We start from the raw sequence: 16,446 nt of genomic DNA, 5'->3' as shown, positions 1-16,446 counted from the left end.
TGAATCAGAACAAACATTATTCAGGGTTTTTGCGGACTGAAGTTTCTTCCAATTCAGCAGTAAACAGAGGGTTTTCCCAGGGAAAGTGGTGGGGCACAACGAAAACTGCTTGGACCCGTGCCTAGAAAGCCTGAGACAAGCGGCAGTGTGGACGAGTCCCGCGTCCGCTTGTGTGGGAAGGGTTTGTAGGCGGCCAAGATATTGTTGTGCAAATACCTATGGGATTGTTATACAAGAGAAGGGCAAGAAGCCAGGATAGTGGCATACGTGGAAATTGACTGGCAACAGGCATTTACCAACAGCTCCCTGGTGGCCTTGCTGAGCTGATTTGTATTAATTAAAAGAACTTGGGGTTCTGATGGGAAGCAGAATGGCTTTTTGCAGCCCCACAGCCGAGAAATCACTCGTGGAGAGAAAGTCACTTGCCAGCCCACTTTCCAAGAGGAAAGCAGCCCTGTGGCATCTATGGCAATGAACAGGAGTGGGGCTACAGCTTCCATCACCCATGATGAGCAGAGGCTGTGCGGCTGGGGCTGAGTCCTCCACTTCTGATGGGCCCCTGCAATGGAGGGCCAGACTCCTCCGGGTACCTTTAGAGGACAGTTTTTTCTTTGTTTGCAGAAATGAATACATTAGAGGAGCGGCCCATCCCAAGAAGCACATGGCAGTTCCTCTTCCTTCTCAGTGGTGCCAAACCTTGACATGAGCGGAGTATTTGGCTGCACCGGAAAATCAGGAAATGCCACAGCTTCTGCCTTGTGCATTGGGAGCCAGAGATATCAGCAGCCAGTTCTCTGCAAAGCTGGAGAAGCTGCTCTCACATAATCCGATTCTTGGTCTTAAAAGGAGGAACAAGTGACCCTGACAGAAGTACCAGTTCAGAATGTACATTTCCCTGCACAAACACAAGATAACACCTAAACATTTGGTTGCTTTTTGCCCTTGCCCTATCACATCCATAAGAGTATATTTTTAACGTTTTGCAATAGTTAAGGGCAGCACTAGAGAAACCTAGGCCCAATTTCAGCCCAGTCACAAAGCTCACTGGGTGGCCTTGGGCCAGACCTTCTCCCTCAGTCTGAGCTACCTCTCAGGGATAGTGTCCGATCTGGTGCCACTTGAAGGCAACAAAACAACTGCCCCCTCCCACTGCTGCCCCTTCTCCTGCTTTTCTTATTTTTATTGTTTTTGCTGTTGGTAACACAGCAGCAGCGCTGTGCCTTGTCCCTTTCTCTGCCTCACTCTGAGGAAGGGAAGTGGAGTCTTTCCTCACAGAAAGCCACCGTGGGAGAGTTCCTGTATCATGGCTGCTTTTCCAAGATGGATAGGCATTCTCCAAACTTAAGGAATTAGCAAAAGAGACTGGCAGGCCCTTGCCTAGACCACCTCACTGAGAATGCCTCACTCTGAAGAAGAACCTTTTTTCCTTCCTCTGACAGGCAGAGAGGAGAGGGCAGGCAGGCAGGCAGGCAGGGATGGGGAGAGATACCAGACTGGACTGATCTGAAGAGGCTTCCAGAGAGGCACAAAAGACAAAATGGCAGGAGGGACCAAGTTCCGTTTTGCTTCCCTCCAGGATGGGAGCAGCTTTGCCTTCTAAGAATGGCTACTACCCTAATTCCAGCTCTAGTACTACAGAAGAACCACATTTTTCCTATGGAAAATATGCTGTTGTGTGAGTACTTGAAAAATGTGATATGCCTACAACAGATCTGCAACCTTGAGGGAAGGCATGTTAACTGTTCATTACAAGCAAGAAACAATTGTATTTTGTAATGTGATGCTGAACCAATTATTTTATATTGTTTATTTAGATCTATAAACAAACAAGCAACACTTCAGCGGTATTGATGCCCCATCCTGGGTCTTTTGCCTGCGGAGTGTAGCTCCAAACCTGATGCAGAAACTATACTTAAATGTTTACATGTGTGTGTGATGACACCTGCATGATGGGTATTTGACTTTCCTGGCTTTTGCCCCACAGAGCTGCTGGAGGGGGCACAGATGCTCTTTTTCATTGTGCTAATGAATCTGGCTCAAGGCCCACATCCATTCTTAGGTAACTGAATCAACACAATAAGCATCTAATGACAATGAAAAACTGCTTTCCTGTCAATCTGCTTGGAAATAGAGTGTCTAGAACACCATATTCCACACCTGCAAGAAGTCATAATGGTTGGGTTAATCTCAGAGCACTTTAATGCTGACGCCTCAGGACAGTCCTCCAGAGAGAAAGCCTGGCAAACAGAAACAAGCAACTTGTCCAACATTTTATATGGAATTAGAGAAGCTGGGGTAAGCAGAGGAGTGACTGTTGAACGCTTGCTGTCTGTGGAAGAGGCTCAAATGAATTCTGAAGATCAGCATTTGTGAAAGCGCCTAAACCTTGGGAGCTCCCCTCTTTCCTCCCTTTCAAAGAGCCCTAATTTAAGGCACTCTGCTGGCACATCTATCCACATCTGGTTCACAAAGTACAGTTGAACTGCTGTTTGTGAAAACATGAGATGTAAACAGGAAACTGAAATTTAGATGAGACTTGAACTTTCCTCCTGCTGTGCCTGCCCAGCACATCAAGCTGATTTATGGGTTTGTATGTTTGTATGGGCTCCATTTCCACTATGCATGACAGCAGAGAGCAAACTGTTTGCAGTTAGGACAGGAGGTTTCTTCACACCAGACTAACACACGGTGACACACGACTCAAACGAAAGCATGCATAATGGGCAGAGTCCAAGACAAGCTCTTGCACTGCACAACCCTAACAGAGGAAAGGAGGTTGGCCTTTAAGCTGCCATTCTATAGCCCTTACTTGGGAGGATGTCTAAGGGCTTAGCCTCACTTACCTTTCCTCCACTCTTCCCAGGCATGGTCCATGATTTAAAGCTCTGTGTTGGAGCATACACATCCTTTTTTTTTTGTTGTTCCAGAGCTTTCCCGATTAAAACCCTCTTTAAAGCTCAATTGGAACAAGCGCCAATCTGCGGATAACCTGAATTGATGTTTGATCTGATTCAGCTTTAAAGAATGGATTTTCAGTGGGAAAGCCCAGGGCAACCCCCCAAAAAACCCCACAACAACCCCATGCTCGGACACATAGCATTAAGGCAGAGCATGCTCTGGCTGACATTGGCCCAGATGAACTGATGTAATAGAAGCTTAGGCTCAAAATGTTGACTGTGGGGTTAGTTGAATGTTACAGAGATGTATTTTCACCATAAGGTTTTCAAAAGACACCTTACAGACTGACCAAGTGAGCTGGAAGAGAAAAAGACAACCTCTGAGGCTTATATGGTAGAATGCAAAATGTCTCTTTTTTCCCCTGGGAGGTCTTGAGCAGATGAAATGAAGGGGAACCTATGATTTAAATGCACAATGCTTACTGAATTTTTTTTAATTTAACAGCACTAATTTTTCTCAGTGGCATCAGAACATTTTTCCGTTCTCCCTGGCAGAAGTTGCGCCACTGCCCATGTTGGTTTTGGATAGATAAACTCTGCAAGTTGTCCAGCTCATGTGCCTGTTTGGTGATTCAGCTTGGGACAGACATATAAAATATTTTCCTACTTACGCCCAGTTCGTATGGAGGAGCTGAACCCTCTCCCTGAAAAGAAACATTCTCCCCTCCCCTCTACAACTGCACTGTTCTTGGTTTGCTTAGCACCAATATATGAATGCGACCCAGAAACTCCCAGTGAGTCATGCAGATCCTCCAAGCCAACAGAGCTGTAAGAAATTCAGTACATAAACAGGTTTTAATAGAAATGGGTAATTTAGGAAGCAAAAGGAAAAGGCTTTTTTTAGATGTTCAGGCACTTCAGCAATGTTTGACCCAAACCACTCTACAGCTTTGCACTTTATTCCGCATCTCATACAAAGTTTGCTTGAATCTTTACATTATGTAGCCGTCTTCATGCCTCGTGCAACTTGTGAATATCACAAAGGACAACTACATTTTCCGGCTCTAAAGATATATTTGTGCCTTTCTTCTACTAGACAGACTACTGCTCGTTGGCTGATGGATGAGCAGAGCACAGAAGCTGTAAGATCTGGCTTGTTCCTGTGGAGCCCTGCCTTTACCTGCCCCACACCTGACGTCATGTATGATGCCAGCTGTGGGGCAGGAGGGTGTGCTTTCCTGAAAAAGGCCTTGCAGCCAAACGGAGAGACCTGGAGGGCCACGCTGTATCCACGGGCCAGTGGCTGCCTCCCCCTTCTCAACCCCACCTGCTGTTTTACGGCTATTTGGGCAACAACACGTATGGTAGGAAGCACAGTCTTGGAAGGGATACAAGGCCCCTTGAGGAAGTCCTGCACTGAACAAATGCACATTTTTCATACCTTGCTCTGATGCAGCCCTGGCAGGAGGAGAGGGAAGGCGGTAGGTCAGTGCTGGAGACCAGAGCTTATGAACTGGCAATTGAGGGCTGCCAAAGCTGTGGTGGTCTGCACTTGCTTCAGGCCACAAGGCAGGAACAGGGCACATGATTGTTGTGACATTGTGCATGGGAAGGGTAAAATGCCAGGGACTGCTGCAGAACTTTGAGTGGCCCCATTTAAGGACAAAAACAAATCCAGCTAGCATATAGCAGACCTCTCTGCCTGGCACAGCTTGGACAGCTTCCATGTATGCTTGAGATTGAATAAGGCAGTGAGTGGAAAGACAACAAGCTCTACTGAAATATTATTTCGGGATTTGCTTGTTTACCTTTTCTCCTCTTGGTCCACGGGTACCAGGGTTCCCTAGCGGCCCTCTTTCTCCATTTGCACCCTGTGTGATAAAGAACATGTCAGAGATGAGGAAATTGTAGTACACTAGATTCAGCTATGAATTTGACTGACAGCCATAGCAGTCAGCTTTGTTATCTGATGGCTACACGATGATGCGACTGTGTTGTGGTTTTCTCTCATCTGGCAGAACTGAGTGGGGAAGGTAGTATAAGAGCTCGTCCTCAAAAGCCCATTGAGAAGGTAGTTGAGAACATGCTGGGGATAGGGGGAGATCTCCTGGGACAGCTGTGACTTAAGGGATGTATCAACATCATAAAAGAATAATAATGATGGCAATGCTCAATTCCTCAGGCAGCCCAGAGCAACAAGGAAGAAGGCATTCTTGGTTGTGGCACCTTGTATGTGGTTTCCCTGGACTGCACACTTTTACCCTGGGAGTGCACTCTGTTGACCATTCTGGTGGCAGGCCAAAGCTTTCTTTTATTCCATCAGGCTTTTAAAATGGGTTTCCTCTGCTTTATTATTGTTTTGCCATTGTTGTTGCTGCTGTTGTATCTCAGGTGTCAAAGAGGTGTGTCTTCAGGACATGACAAAAACTATGCAACACTCACCTTTGAGAGGAGGAAATTCCACAGCTTAGGTGCTGCTACAGAAAATGCCTTCTCTCATTCTGCCACCCCCAAACCTATAAGAAACTACGAAGACTGTCCCTTAACTCCTGAAAGAATCTCTTAGGTGGTCACTGAGGGCTTTAGCACTCATGTGAACACCTTGAACTGGGCCCAGAAACAAACTGGCAGCCAATGCAACTGTTTTAGAATGGGGATTATGCGAGTTCTGAATGGAACCCCAGCCAATAGTGTCTCTGCTGCATTTTGGACCAGTTGAAGCCTTTGTGGCAACTTCAAGGGCAGCCCTGTGCAGAGCACATTCCAATAGTTCAGTCTGGACGTTGCCAGAGCACAGAGTGCTGTGGTCAAGTAATCCCTGACCCAAAAGGACTGCAGCTGGCAAACCTACCAGAGTAGGAAACAAGCACTCCCAGCTACTGAGGCCACCAGAACCTCCAGTGACAAGGTTGGAGCCAGGAGTTGAAGAAGGTTCTTCACTGCAGCACTTCACAGGTCACTGCATTCTGTGCCAGGTCATCCCCATGGCTTTTAATCAGCTCTCCATGTCTCAACTACTGCTATGTTGGGTTTTCAGAGGAATACTCAAAATCGGTGCCTCGAGTCCTCATATTGTTGGTTACTCTAGCCAACAGGCATACTTCCCCTGTAATGAAAACAGTAGCCTTACCCTGTCTCCCGTGGGGCCATCTGGGCCAGGATTTCCCTATAAGAATAGGAAAGAAATGTTAAAACCAATCTGTGTAGCAATCTGGTCATTTAGACAATGGAGAATTTTTACATGTCTACCTCATCTCCCATTTCTCCTTTCTCTCCAGGCGCTCCGGACTCTCCAGATGGTCCCTAAACAAACACATGCGAGACAAGAAATAAGCACATTAAAATGAAAGGATTCCAAAATAAGTGACTGGGGGCTCAGGCACCAGCTGTGTGCCACATGACAAGAGTTGATCTCAAGAACAGAAATGGATATATCATCCAAAACAAGATGGTCTTCTTTGGAGATGTCATTCAAAATTGACATATTTGCTTACACAGACAAAATTTGAAAAAGTGGTGCATTGGGAGGGTATCTTTTATTTAGTTGCTAATCTTCCACAGTCTTGTTCTTTCAGGTGTTTCTTCATATGGATGAATTATATGAAAAATGAAAGCAGGTTGGAAGCCAAAGCTTGAAGGAAAATGGCTGTTACTGAATTTTGTAATAATAATAATAATAATAATAATAATAATAATTATACCCCGCCCTCCCCAGCCAAGGCCGGGCTCAGGGCGGCTAACAAGCAATAATAAAAACAAATTGAATGAATACAACTTAAAAACAAAATTAAAATACAACATTAAAATATTGAAACCTCATCGCAGGAGGAGAAAGGAAAAGAAAAAAGAAAGAAAGAGGAGGAGCGAATCAAATTGGCTCCAAGCCAAAGGCCAGGTGGAACAACTCTGTCTTACAGGCCCTGCGGAAAGAAATCAGATCCTACAGGGCCCTGGTCTCATGAGGCAGAGCGTTCCACCAGGCCGGAGCCAGTGTTGAAAAGGCCCTGGCTTTGGTTGAAGCTAATCTAACTTCCTCAGGGCCCGGAACCACTAGGGTGTTGCTATTTATGGACCTTGAGGCTCTCCGTGGGTCATACCGGGAGATATGAAGATAAAAGCATAGCCTCCTCTAGAGAGAACAATTCATCCTCTCTCTCTGGGCCCCCACTTTGGCCAGTAAGGCGACTTAAGCCAAATTAAAGGTTTTCAGGCAAGATGGCCCTTGCCCCTTTCTCTCTGGGCCTCTGCAAGTAACTGAGTGGGCAGGTGGCAGATGTCAATGCTGCTCTCCCTTCCACCTTCGCTGCTCGTGCAGCCCACCATTTTAGGGCCCAGGGTCCCAATCTTCATAATATCTCAGAGGGAGGGAGAAGAGCGAGGCAACTGCCTCTTCTCCCCTTTCTCATTACCCCTGCTTGCTCTCTGGCCCATCGTCACCTTGGGGAAGCAACAGGGAACAGCAGAAGCCAATGGGTCCCAGGCAGAAATATACTTGAGCTGAGCCATGGGTTTTAGCAGGTACCTGACTACGCTGACCCCAGCGCTAACTCCATAGACATTTAGAACACATATCAGAGCTGGGTAGAAAGACAGATCTTCTCAAATGCAAAGGGATTGTTGTTTCACTGCCAGATGGCTGTTCTTTCATGAACTTGTGGGGGAAACTAAGCATGGTGAACACCAAGCTCCTTTTCATCTTAACTGACTCCTTGCAAAGAGAGCGTGTAGGTAACAGAGACATTGAGGACATCATTGCAGTATGGAAAAGAACTGAGTGATTGTCTACAGGCCATGTCTTCAACCTTACCTTATCTCCAGGACTTCCAGAGTTTCCTGTCCTGCCTGGTCTTCCACTAAGCCCAGGCTCTCCCTTGAAGGAAATAAACCCAGACACAAAACAGAATTGTGAAGCTAAATATGACTCACTATTTTAAATTCAATCGTCCAGCTTTTAAATTATAATCTGTAAGCATGTGCATAATTTTGATCTGCCCCAGAGTGCAGGCACCAGCCTTGATCAAGAGCTCAAGAACTTTCAGAGGAACAACAGCAGGCCCCAAACTGGAAGGAACCAATGTTCAGTAATCAGATGGTGATGGGAGAATTTCTTCCTAGTCCTGTTCACAAGTATGCTGGGAAATCTAGATTCTGGGCTTATCCACATTAACCTTTTGCCCCACTCTTTCAGGCATAAGTCTCTGCTTAAAAGCCCCATGTCTGAGCATTTCTGTTTTGCCCCAGAACTTTCCTCACAAAAACGCACTCTTCAGTGTTCCATCAGAGAAAACACAAATTCACATTTCCCACAAAGTGCGATTTGCTCTGGTTAAGCTTTAAAGAGCAGGGAAAGCTCAGGTTGTGGGGTTGGGACTTGGACACAGAGCTTTAAAGTGTGGCCATCTACCTGGAAACAGCAGAGGAAAGGGAAGTGTATGCAAGCCGCCCTGGTTGATCATTCTTGATAACTTGGCTCTAATCCCTTATGTACGATGGTGACCAGTGTGTATACAGGACCTCAAGACCTGCCACCTTAGAGAGCCAGTGTGGTATAGTGGTTATCACAAAAGTGGACAGAAGAACACCCATTTTTGCAGAGTGAGTATATTGGTCCTCCAGAAGTTCATTTTATTTGAGAGATACAGTGTTAAATGTCCCTCCAAAATGGGACAGTAATTGAAGCATGTGTGTTACAGTTCCCTTCCATGCAACACTATATAAGCTACTCTGAGCCACTTCCTTGGCATTAACCAACCAGACCAAAGTTTGTGGTAGGCGATTATTTGGGTATTTGGATGACACAGAATGTCAACCATGTAGAGTGGAAGGATATCTTACTACCAATTTTTTTATCCCTCTTTGTCACAAACGCTCCAAAGAAACACACGTCTAGAATCTATTAATCTTCACTAAAGTATGGAAAGGGGAAAGTGAAATCTTCACTAAAGTATGGAAAGGGGAAATCTTCACTAAAGTATGGAAAGGGGAAATTTAGAAATCTTCACTAAAGTATGGAAAGGGGAAAGGGGAAAATGAGGGGAAAGTGTGAAGATTTGGGGACTAGGTGTGACTGTCTCAAGTCATCTTCACGGCTTTATTTATATATTTATATATTTTTATTTCTCAAAATTTACACACCGCTTAGTTGTAAAAAAAACACCCCTCAATGCAGTTTACAAAAGATAAAACAGTAAAATCAAGAGAAAATACAACCCTACTTTAAAATATACACAAGTTAAAATATTAAAACAGATCAAAATTACCTCAACTTTTTAAGCAGCTGGGTAGGCTTGTCTAAACAGGAATGTTTTAAGCGGGTGCTGAAAAGAGCACAGGGAAGGCACCCGCCTGATCTCACCAGACAGGGAGTTCCAAAGTGCAGGAACTCATGATAACCAACATTTTCCTTTTTTGCTTCACTGCAAGTCTCAGTGCATTCTTGAAAAGGTGTTGCTAGGAAAACTTGAAGCCTCAATACAACATAAATTTTGCTGCAATAAGATTGTTTTTCAACACCATGATGTTGATCACACTTATTTCGCAAAAAAAAAAAAAAAAAAAAAAAAGGCAGATAAAGGGTGCATGATCATTTTAGGCAATCAAAGTCGCCCTAGCAAAGCAACAGCCAGGAACAGTGCAACTCACTAGGCCTCTTACCCAAGCGTTGTTCTGCAAGTGTGGTGAAATGTTCATGTTCAATTTCCACCTGACTTTCAGCATAGAACAGTTCCCTGACCTAAACAGATAGCTATACTGCTCCAAGCCATAACAAAGAAAACAGATTATTATTCACCTTTCTTCCTTTGGGTCCATAAGGACCTAGATCCCCTTTTGGCCCAGGAGGTCCTTGTAAGCCCTGTTTGAAACCAAGTTGCAATCAGTGTATGTGGGAAACAAAGATAAATCACATATGTTAACATATTGCCATGATCCTCATCAAGGGTAGGGGCTGATTTTTCCCTGGGATCCTTAGGTACGTGTCTTGCCACAGCCTCCTTCAATCTCCCAGCACTGCATTTCAAACTTTCCCATGTTGCAGTTTCTCCTCCACTTGTGAGATTCTGCTGCTCACACTGACTCTAGGATTGCAACTATATCCAATCCAATCCAAATATTTGTTACGGTCATAGACTAGCATAAGGTAAAAGCACCTCCATACACAAATAAAACATGCTAGATAGGCAATAAGGCAACTGCAAAAGTAGAGGCTGCACATACTCATTCTCTCAGCTGCAGTAGACCAGCATAGGATAAAAACACATAAAACACGTCCCTCTATCTAAAAACCTGCATCCACTATTGCAGACTCAGATCTCTGCTGCTACAAGCCTAGGGTGATCTAGTATGTTGAACCTACGTACATCAAATCCTGGGGATCCTTTGCATCCTGGTAACCCATGAAATCCTTGTTCACCCTGTAAGGAAAGAAAAGTTGTCCGGATTGATAACCTGCCATTGTTGTTGCTTCTTCCTGTGATCAGCAGCATGCAATAGGCTACTATATAGCATTCACAGAAAGTGAAATTACCCAAAGAAACTAAATCAGTGAGCTTTTTAAAAATAATAATAAGGGAAGCAACTGGCTTTGATACATGGCAAACAGTTCTTCAGACTTAGGCAGCCCCACCTGCTCTGCAAACAGTGGACTCCCACTCCTGGTCTGGAAAGTGTGCCCATGACATTAACCTGACTCCATATCTACCCTGAATCCATCCTGTGTTTTGATTCATTTCCCCACAAACCAGCTTCTGCCTGAACCCGGAAAAATAAGAACCCAGCCATGTTTTATGTTGGTAATGTGTACACAGCTTTAATGCAGTCTAAAAAGATCTGAGTTGCTCATTCCAGCATTCCAGCTTAAGCATTTGGTGATTTCCCCTCTGAGCGCTTGGATGCTCATCACATTGGCTATTCCTTCTGCATCTCTGTTCTTCTTACCATTACACATTTAGTGGTGATTTTCTTGGAATGAGCCTTTTCAGGCCCTGTTGCAAATATTTTTTCATGCACATTTGCTCTGACTTACATACGTTTCTTTGTTAGGAAAAACATAGAGATTGTGCCCTGTGAATGAAAATATTAACCATACCTTCTTGCCATCTAAACCATCGATGCCACGCCTGCCTTTCTCTCCCTGAAAGGAGAAAAAAATGCAAAAAATGTAAAAACAATTTTTGTTGTCTCCAGCATAACTTTTGAAGTAGCATCCACCCCCCCCCCCAAAAAAAACCCCAATACATACCTTGGCTCCTTTTGCACCTCTTGAGCCCTGTGGATGAGAAGATGATTTAGTTTGTGGTACCAGCTACTGAAATATGCCTCACTGATCACCTAACCAACCAGGGGTTGGTCCCAGGTGGCTTTTCATCCTGGCATTGATCAGATCCAAACCTGCTTAAATCCAGCAAGGCATCTTTATCATGTGTCCTCAGACCACAGTCTAGGAATTCCCTCGCTAACTGTGGAGAGATTGTTCTCTCATTAAAAAAAAGGTGGGTAAGTGGAAACTTACAAAATATTTCAGTTCCCACCCATCACCACTGACATATCTATAACCAAAAAAAAGCATAATTTAACTGTGTTGGTTCTGACAAAAAGCAAAACAAACCCCTTTGTATTCAACTCCAAACTGCTACTTATAATTGGATGTTAATGGCCAGGGCTTTATACTGTGCTGTATACAGTATGCAACAACAGCAGCAAGAATACTCATTGCAAAGTACTGGAAGACACAAGAACTTCCCACACTGGAGGAATGGCAGATGAAACTGATGGACTATATGGAACTGGCGGAAATGACTGGTAGAATCCGTGACCAGGGAGAAGAGTCGGTGGAGGAAGATTGGAAGAAATTCAAAGATTATCTACAGAAACACTGCAAAATTAAAGAATGTTAGAGTGATGTTGGATTGAAAATAAGTGGTTTCCAGCTGTACAGAATTTAAAGTTATAGATAGACTAAGATTAAGGATTAGGATTAAAGAAGTTTAAGGAAATGGAAATTTGGCTTTTAAGAGGTAAAATTTTAATGTTATATTATATTAAGATTAAAGATTGGGATTAAAAAAGAGGGAAAGAAATTGCTGGACAAACAATTTGAACTGGAATACAAAAGAGGGAGGTATGAGGAGGTCTAGAAAATAAGTAAATTTAAAGATGGAAATGAAAAGGTGATATTGTTTTTAACTGTTCTTTTTCTTTCTTGTATTTTGTTTTTTTTCCTTTTTTTTCTTTTTTGGATCATGTATTGTGCATTTTTGAATTGTGTATTTTTCGTTTATGTTTTTCTGTTCAATCTTTTATTGAAACCTTAATAAATATCATTTAAAAAAACATATACTGTGCTGTATACAGTGCTAACTATTTTGTGATATTTTTGTGATAGTAAAAGCTGAACAGGTAAGAGCTCCAGGTAAGGGTTGTTTAAATGGCCAGGGCACAGACGGGAGGGAAGCCCTTCTGCTCCATCAGCTCCGCCCCCCCCTGGCCAGCCTGCATCTGAGCCTGCACCTCCATTCGTCAATCTTGGGTGCAGGCTAGGATCTGGCTCCTGATAGGCAGCGCGGGCTTTCACTGGCTCCGCCCATCAGGACAGGAGGCCAATCCTGGGATTCTTCTCCGGGTCCTTGACACCAGCAACACCATGGCACCATGAGGGTGAGTGGACTTGCTGGACCATTTTGGATTTTTTATATTATTATTGAGCAGACTCTTTGCCTTCTGTAGGGTTGCACTTTTAATCAATGGCACACTCACCTTGTCACCTCGGGTACCTTTTTCTCCCTAAACAGGACAAGGAGAAAAACACATTACAAAATGAAGAAATGAGACAAAATTTAACTATAGAAAGTCAAATTAAGCAATCCGTTAACCAACAGTATACCTTCATGCCTTGGTAACCAATGGGTCCTGGGTCACCTTGCTTCCCCTAGAATAAAGTAATAATAAGAAAAGTCACAAACCACTTTGCACAAAGTAATCAGACATCTGCTGTCATATGCACTAGTATCTGAAGATTTTTAGGCAAAAGCAATTTTATTATAATGGACAGGACATGAAAGATTGTACATTAATAACATTCTATAACTTTTAATGTACTCCGTGTATGTCATTGTGGGTGAAGACAAGCAGCCATTCTAAGGGTTCATCCCACCATTTTCGCCTGGGAAAACCCAACCTTTGCTGCTGAATTTGAAGCAAACATCAGTTGGGTTTTTGCAGATTGACATTTGCTCCAATTCAGCACCAGAGTGGGTTTTCCCAGGGAAACCAGCTTTGCAAAGGCAAAACCACTTGGATTCATCCCTAGAAAGCATGGGACAAGTGGAAAGGCACCCAGCCCCGTGATCTCTAGGCACGGAAGAAGCGGGATGTAAATGAGCCCTAACTGTGGTGAAAGTAAGTTGCAACACACATTCTTTGCTCAGAAAATGAAGGCCCAGGGATCTAGAAAGGAGGCATTCAAACTGCCTTTCGAATCCTGTCTTCACTTGATGACTCCCAGTATATTTAATTTACTGTTTAAATACATAAAACTATTTGTACCCCACTTTCGATCCACAAGGTGATTAGCTACAAAGGAAACTAAAAGAAAACCAACACTCATTACATACAGTCCAAACAGCTGAGTGAATAAAAATGCCAACAGCAGTCTGGCTTATAAAACCAGCAGTCAGCAAACTCTAAAAGCTTTGTGAAAGAGACGCCTTTGGCTGGGTTGCTTCTGCCTTCGTGGATGAGAAGAGGAAGCTCTTGTGGGTGTGCAGCTCTGATCATGCCCCGAAACCTCTAACTGGTTAACTGGCTGATGGAAATTCAATTAGTTTTCTGGACAGCCAGGGAAGGCATTCAATCTCCCCACTAAAATCAGAATGAAAACCCAAGGAAAAAACCCCTACCTAATGAGTGCATGAAAATGAAACCAAAGGAAAAAATTTAAATGAATGAAGTGCTGTTTCCTGATCTTCCAAACTAAAAACAAACAATATGAGTAACCATCCCTTTGGAGATGTGGGAGAAACTCGCCACCTCCCAAACTAAAAGTACCCAGGTTTGGTTTGGTTTTTTAAAGAGGACGGAACAAGGAATACACACACACACACACACACACACACACACACACTCCACCCTGTTAGCAAATTGTATCCCAAAGAGGACCGAATAATCCTGCCTTGTTTGTACTTTGAAAGAGGTGGATCCCCAAAGGCAGGCAACAAATAAATAAATCTGAGGGTAGAATATGTTACTGTTGGCTTCTTGGACAACACCTGGCAAAAAAGAGTTGTAAGTTAAAGGGCTGGAAATATAGGGGTGGGGTGACTCAATGTAGCCTAAGCCTGGTTGAGGCCTCTTGCTAATCTTACTTAACGGGCAGAGAAACCCTCATGAGGGCCAGGGGGGAGCAGCAGAGGGGAAGATCCACCAATGGCTCTCAAGTCTGGCTGTCTCATGCTGGGCCCCACTCAAGGTGAGGTTCTGGGTTGAGGCTTCCGGATCCGATTGCCTTAATGGAGTAGCTCCCACGGCAACCGGAGATCATTGGCAAAGGAATAAAGAAAGATGACAGAGGGTAATTAGCTTTATAAACTCCCCCCAGGGTCAGGGGAAATCGCTTCACTCACGGACCATCAGTATCACCACCCACAATGATTCTGTGAAGCAGTCTTCCCCGCTTGGGATATCTAGCTTGCTGGGCTTGGTGTTCCCTTTGATGTACAGAGCGACACCACCTCTGGTACATCCTTCTCTGCCCTTCCTGTAGAGTTTATATACTGAGATAGCTATGTCCCACTGGTTCTCTCCATTCCACCAGGTTTCATTTATGCAATATATCAGTGCACTTCACGTCACCCTTCTTGGCTCAGAGGCTTCTAACATTAGCATATAAACACTTGTGTACAGTCTCTCGCTTGAAGTGTCTTTGGTACTTGCATTGTTATCTGCCTGGGCTCCATTCAGTGACCTTCAGAAGGGTATGCAAGGGCATTGCTACAGAAGATGCAATGACAAATGAGGGCCTTTGATTTTTATAAATAAATCTTCCCTTCATAATCTTGCTTCATAATTTGTGTTCTTATTTTGTATTTTTATGTTGTGAATTGCCCTGTGATCTTCAGATTTAAAAATTCAAAAAATAAATTATGGTGGTCATCTGCATAAATGTGTAAATAGCATGAATCAGCCTTCACAGCACCCAGAGAAGGTTTCTCCATAGGTTTCCCTAAACAAAGTTCTATTTTACTTGATTATTTCCCAGTCAAATAACTGCGACTTACAGGTTCTCCAGCATCTCCTTTTTCACCAGGAAGGCCAGGTTTCCCCCTTTCTCCCTGAAACAAAACAGAAGTAAACATGAGACACAATTTTGATTTTACATTCAGTTCCATAGACTAGGATTCCTGCATTGCAGGAGGTTGGACTAGGCATAGCTGTCAACGTTTCCCTTTTTAAAAAGGGAAATTCCCTTATTTTGAATAGGATTCCTCGCAAGAAAAGGGAAAAGTTGACAGCTATGTGGACTAGGAGACCCTTGGGATACCTTCCAACTCTACAATTCTATACAAATGCATGGGGTGGGGGGTGGGGAGTGTGTATTGGGGACCAAGAATATCATCAGACTTGTGAATGAGATGAGTTTCCTTCCAAGAGCCCATTTAATTGGTGAAGCCACCACCACGTTGTTCTTGTAAATCTGTTTTTTTTTTAAAAAAAATCTGCCACACTGCAGACATTTTCAAATGGCAGCTTTAAGTAGTTGGCCCTTTGCAACACAGAAGGACGTCTAAATTACATTTAACAACAACATTAGACAAATGACAGACATCACCACAACATAGGTAAAGGTAAAGGGACCCCTGACCATTAGGTCCAGTCGTGGCCGACTCTGGGGCTGCGGCACTCATCTCGCTTTATTGGCCGAGGGAGCCGGCGTACAGCATGTGGCCAGCATGACTAAGCCGCTTCTGGAGAACCAGAGCAGTGCATGGAAATGCCGTTTACCTTCCCGCTGAAGCGGTACCTATTTATCTACTAGCACTTTGACGTGCTTTCAAACTGCTAGGTTGGCAGGAGCTGGGACTGAGCAACGGGAGCTCACCCCATCGCGGGGATTCGAACCGCCGACCTTCTGATCGACAAGTCCTAGGCTCTGTGGTTTAACCCACAGCGCCACCCGCGTCATAGCATTTATTAATTAAAGTATTTGCAACCTGCTTTTAATGTAAAAGTCCCCACACTACAATTTAAACTAAAAAGGTTATCATAATACGGTAATATAGTTTTTTTAAAAAGATACACCCTGTGGAGATTTCCAGCAGCACTGATATCCCAAAAGATTGAACTTTGGGGCATTCCCACCTCATCTTTCCCCACCAATGTCTGGGACAATAGTGTTTCATACAGAATGTAAACGAGCTGTGAAAAAGACTATGAATTGAAAGTGGATATGTTATATGTACATTTCCTTACTTATTTGCTTGCTTTGTATCACAAAAAAATCTTCAGTAAAAACAAATTTTAAAAAACACCCTTTGAAATTTATGCTGTGTTGTTT

At 43.7% G+C, this 16,446-nt stretch overlaps 1 protein-coding gene across 1 annotated transcript in view; it reads right to left on the bottom strand.

Annotated features, from left to right (window-relative positions):
- Positions 1 to 16,446, bottom strand: part of COL6A1 (collagen type VI alpha 1 chain) — a 47,907-nt gene that overhangs the window by 18,558 nt on the left and 12,903 nt on the right. The window contains exons 9-19 of the mRNA XM_081019823.1: positions 15,170 to 15,223; positions 12,778 to 12,822; positions 12,651 to 12,677; positions 11,137 to 11,163; positions 10,984 to 11,028; positions 10,256 to 10,309; positions 9,688 to 9,750; positions 7,705 to 7,767; positions 6,147 to 6,200; positions 6,028 to 6,063; positions 4,706 to 4,768 (exon numbers count right to left, since the gene is read on the bottom strand). Coding sequence (XP_080875949.1) covers positions 4,706 to 4,768; positions 6,028 to 6,063; positions 6,147 to 6,200; positions 7,705 to 7,767; positions 9,688 to 9,750; positions 10,256 to 10,309; positions 10,984 to 11,028; positions 11,137 to 11,163; positions 12,651 to 12,677; positions 12,778 to 12,822; positions 15,170 to 15,223 — 531 coding nt within the window. The remainder of the gene's footprint in view (positions 1 to 4,705; positions 4,769 to 6,027; positions 6,064 to 6,146; positions 6,201 to 7,704; positions 7,768 to 9,687; positions 9,751 to 10,255; positions 10,310 to 10,983; positions 11,029 to 11,136; positions 11,164 to 12,650; positions 12,678 to 12,777; positions 12,823 to 15,169; positions 15,224 to 16,446) is intronic.

Source organism: Podarcis pityusensis, assembly GCF_964106645.2.
Source record: "Podarcis pityusensis genome assembly, chromosome: 1".
In the NCBI taxonomy this organism is placed as follows: domain Eukaryota; kingdom Metazoa; phylum Chordata; class Lepidosauria; order Squamata; family Lacertidae; genus Podarcis; species Podarcis pityusensis.
Note: the sequence above shows the minus strand (reverse complement) of the source record. Positions and strands in the feature narration are given on the sequence as shown.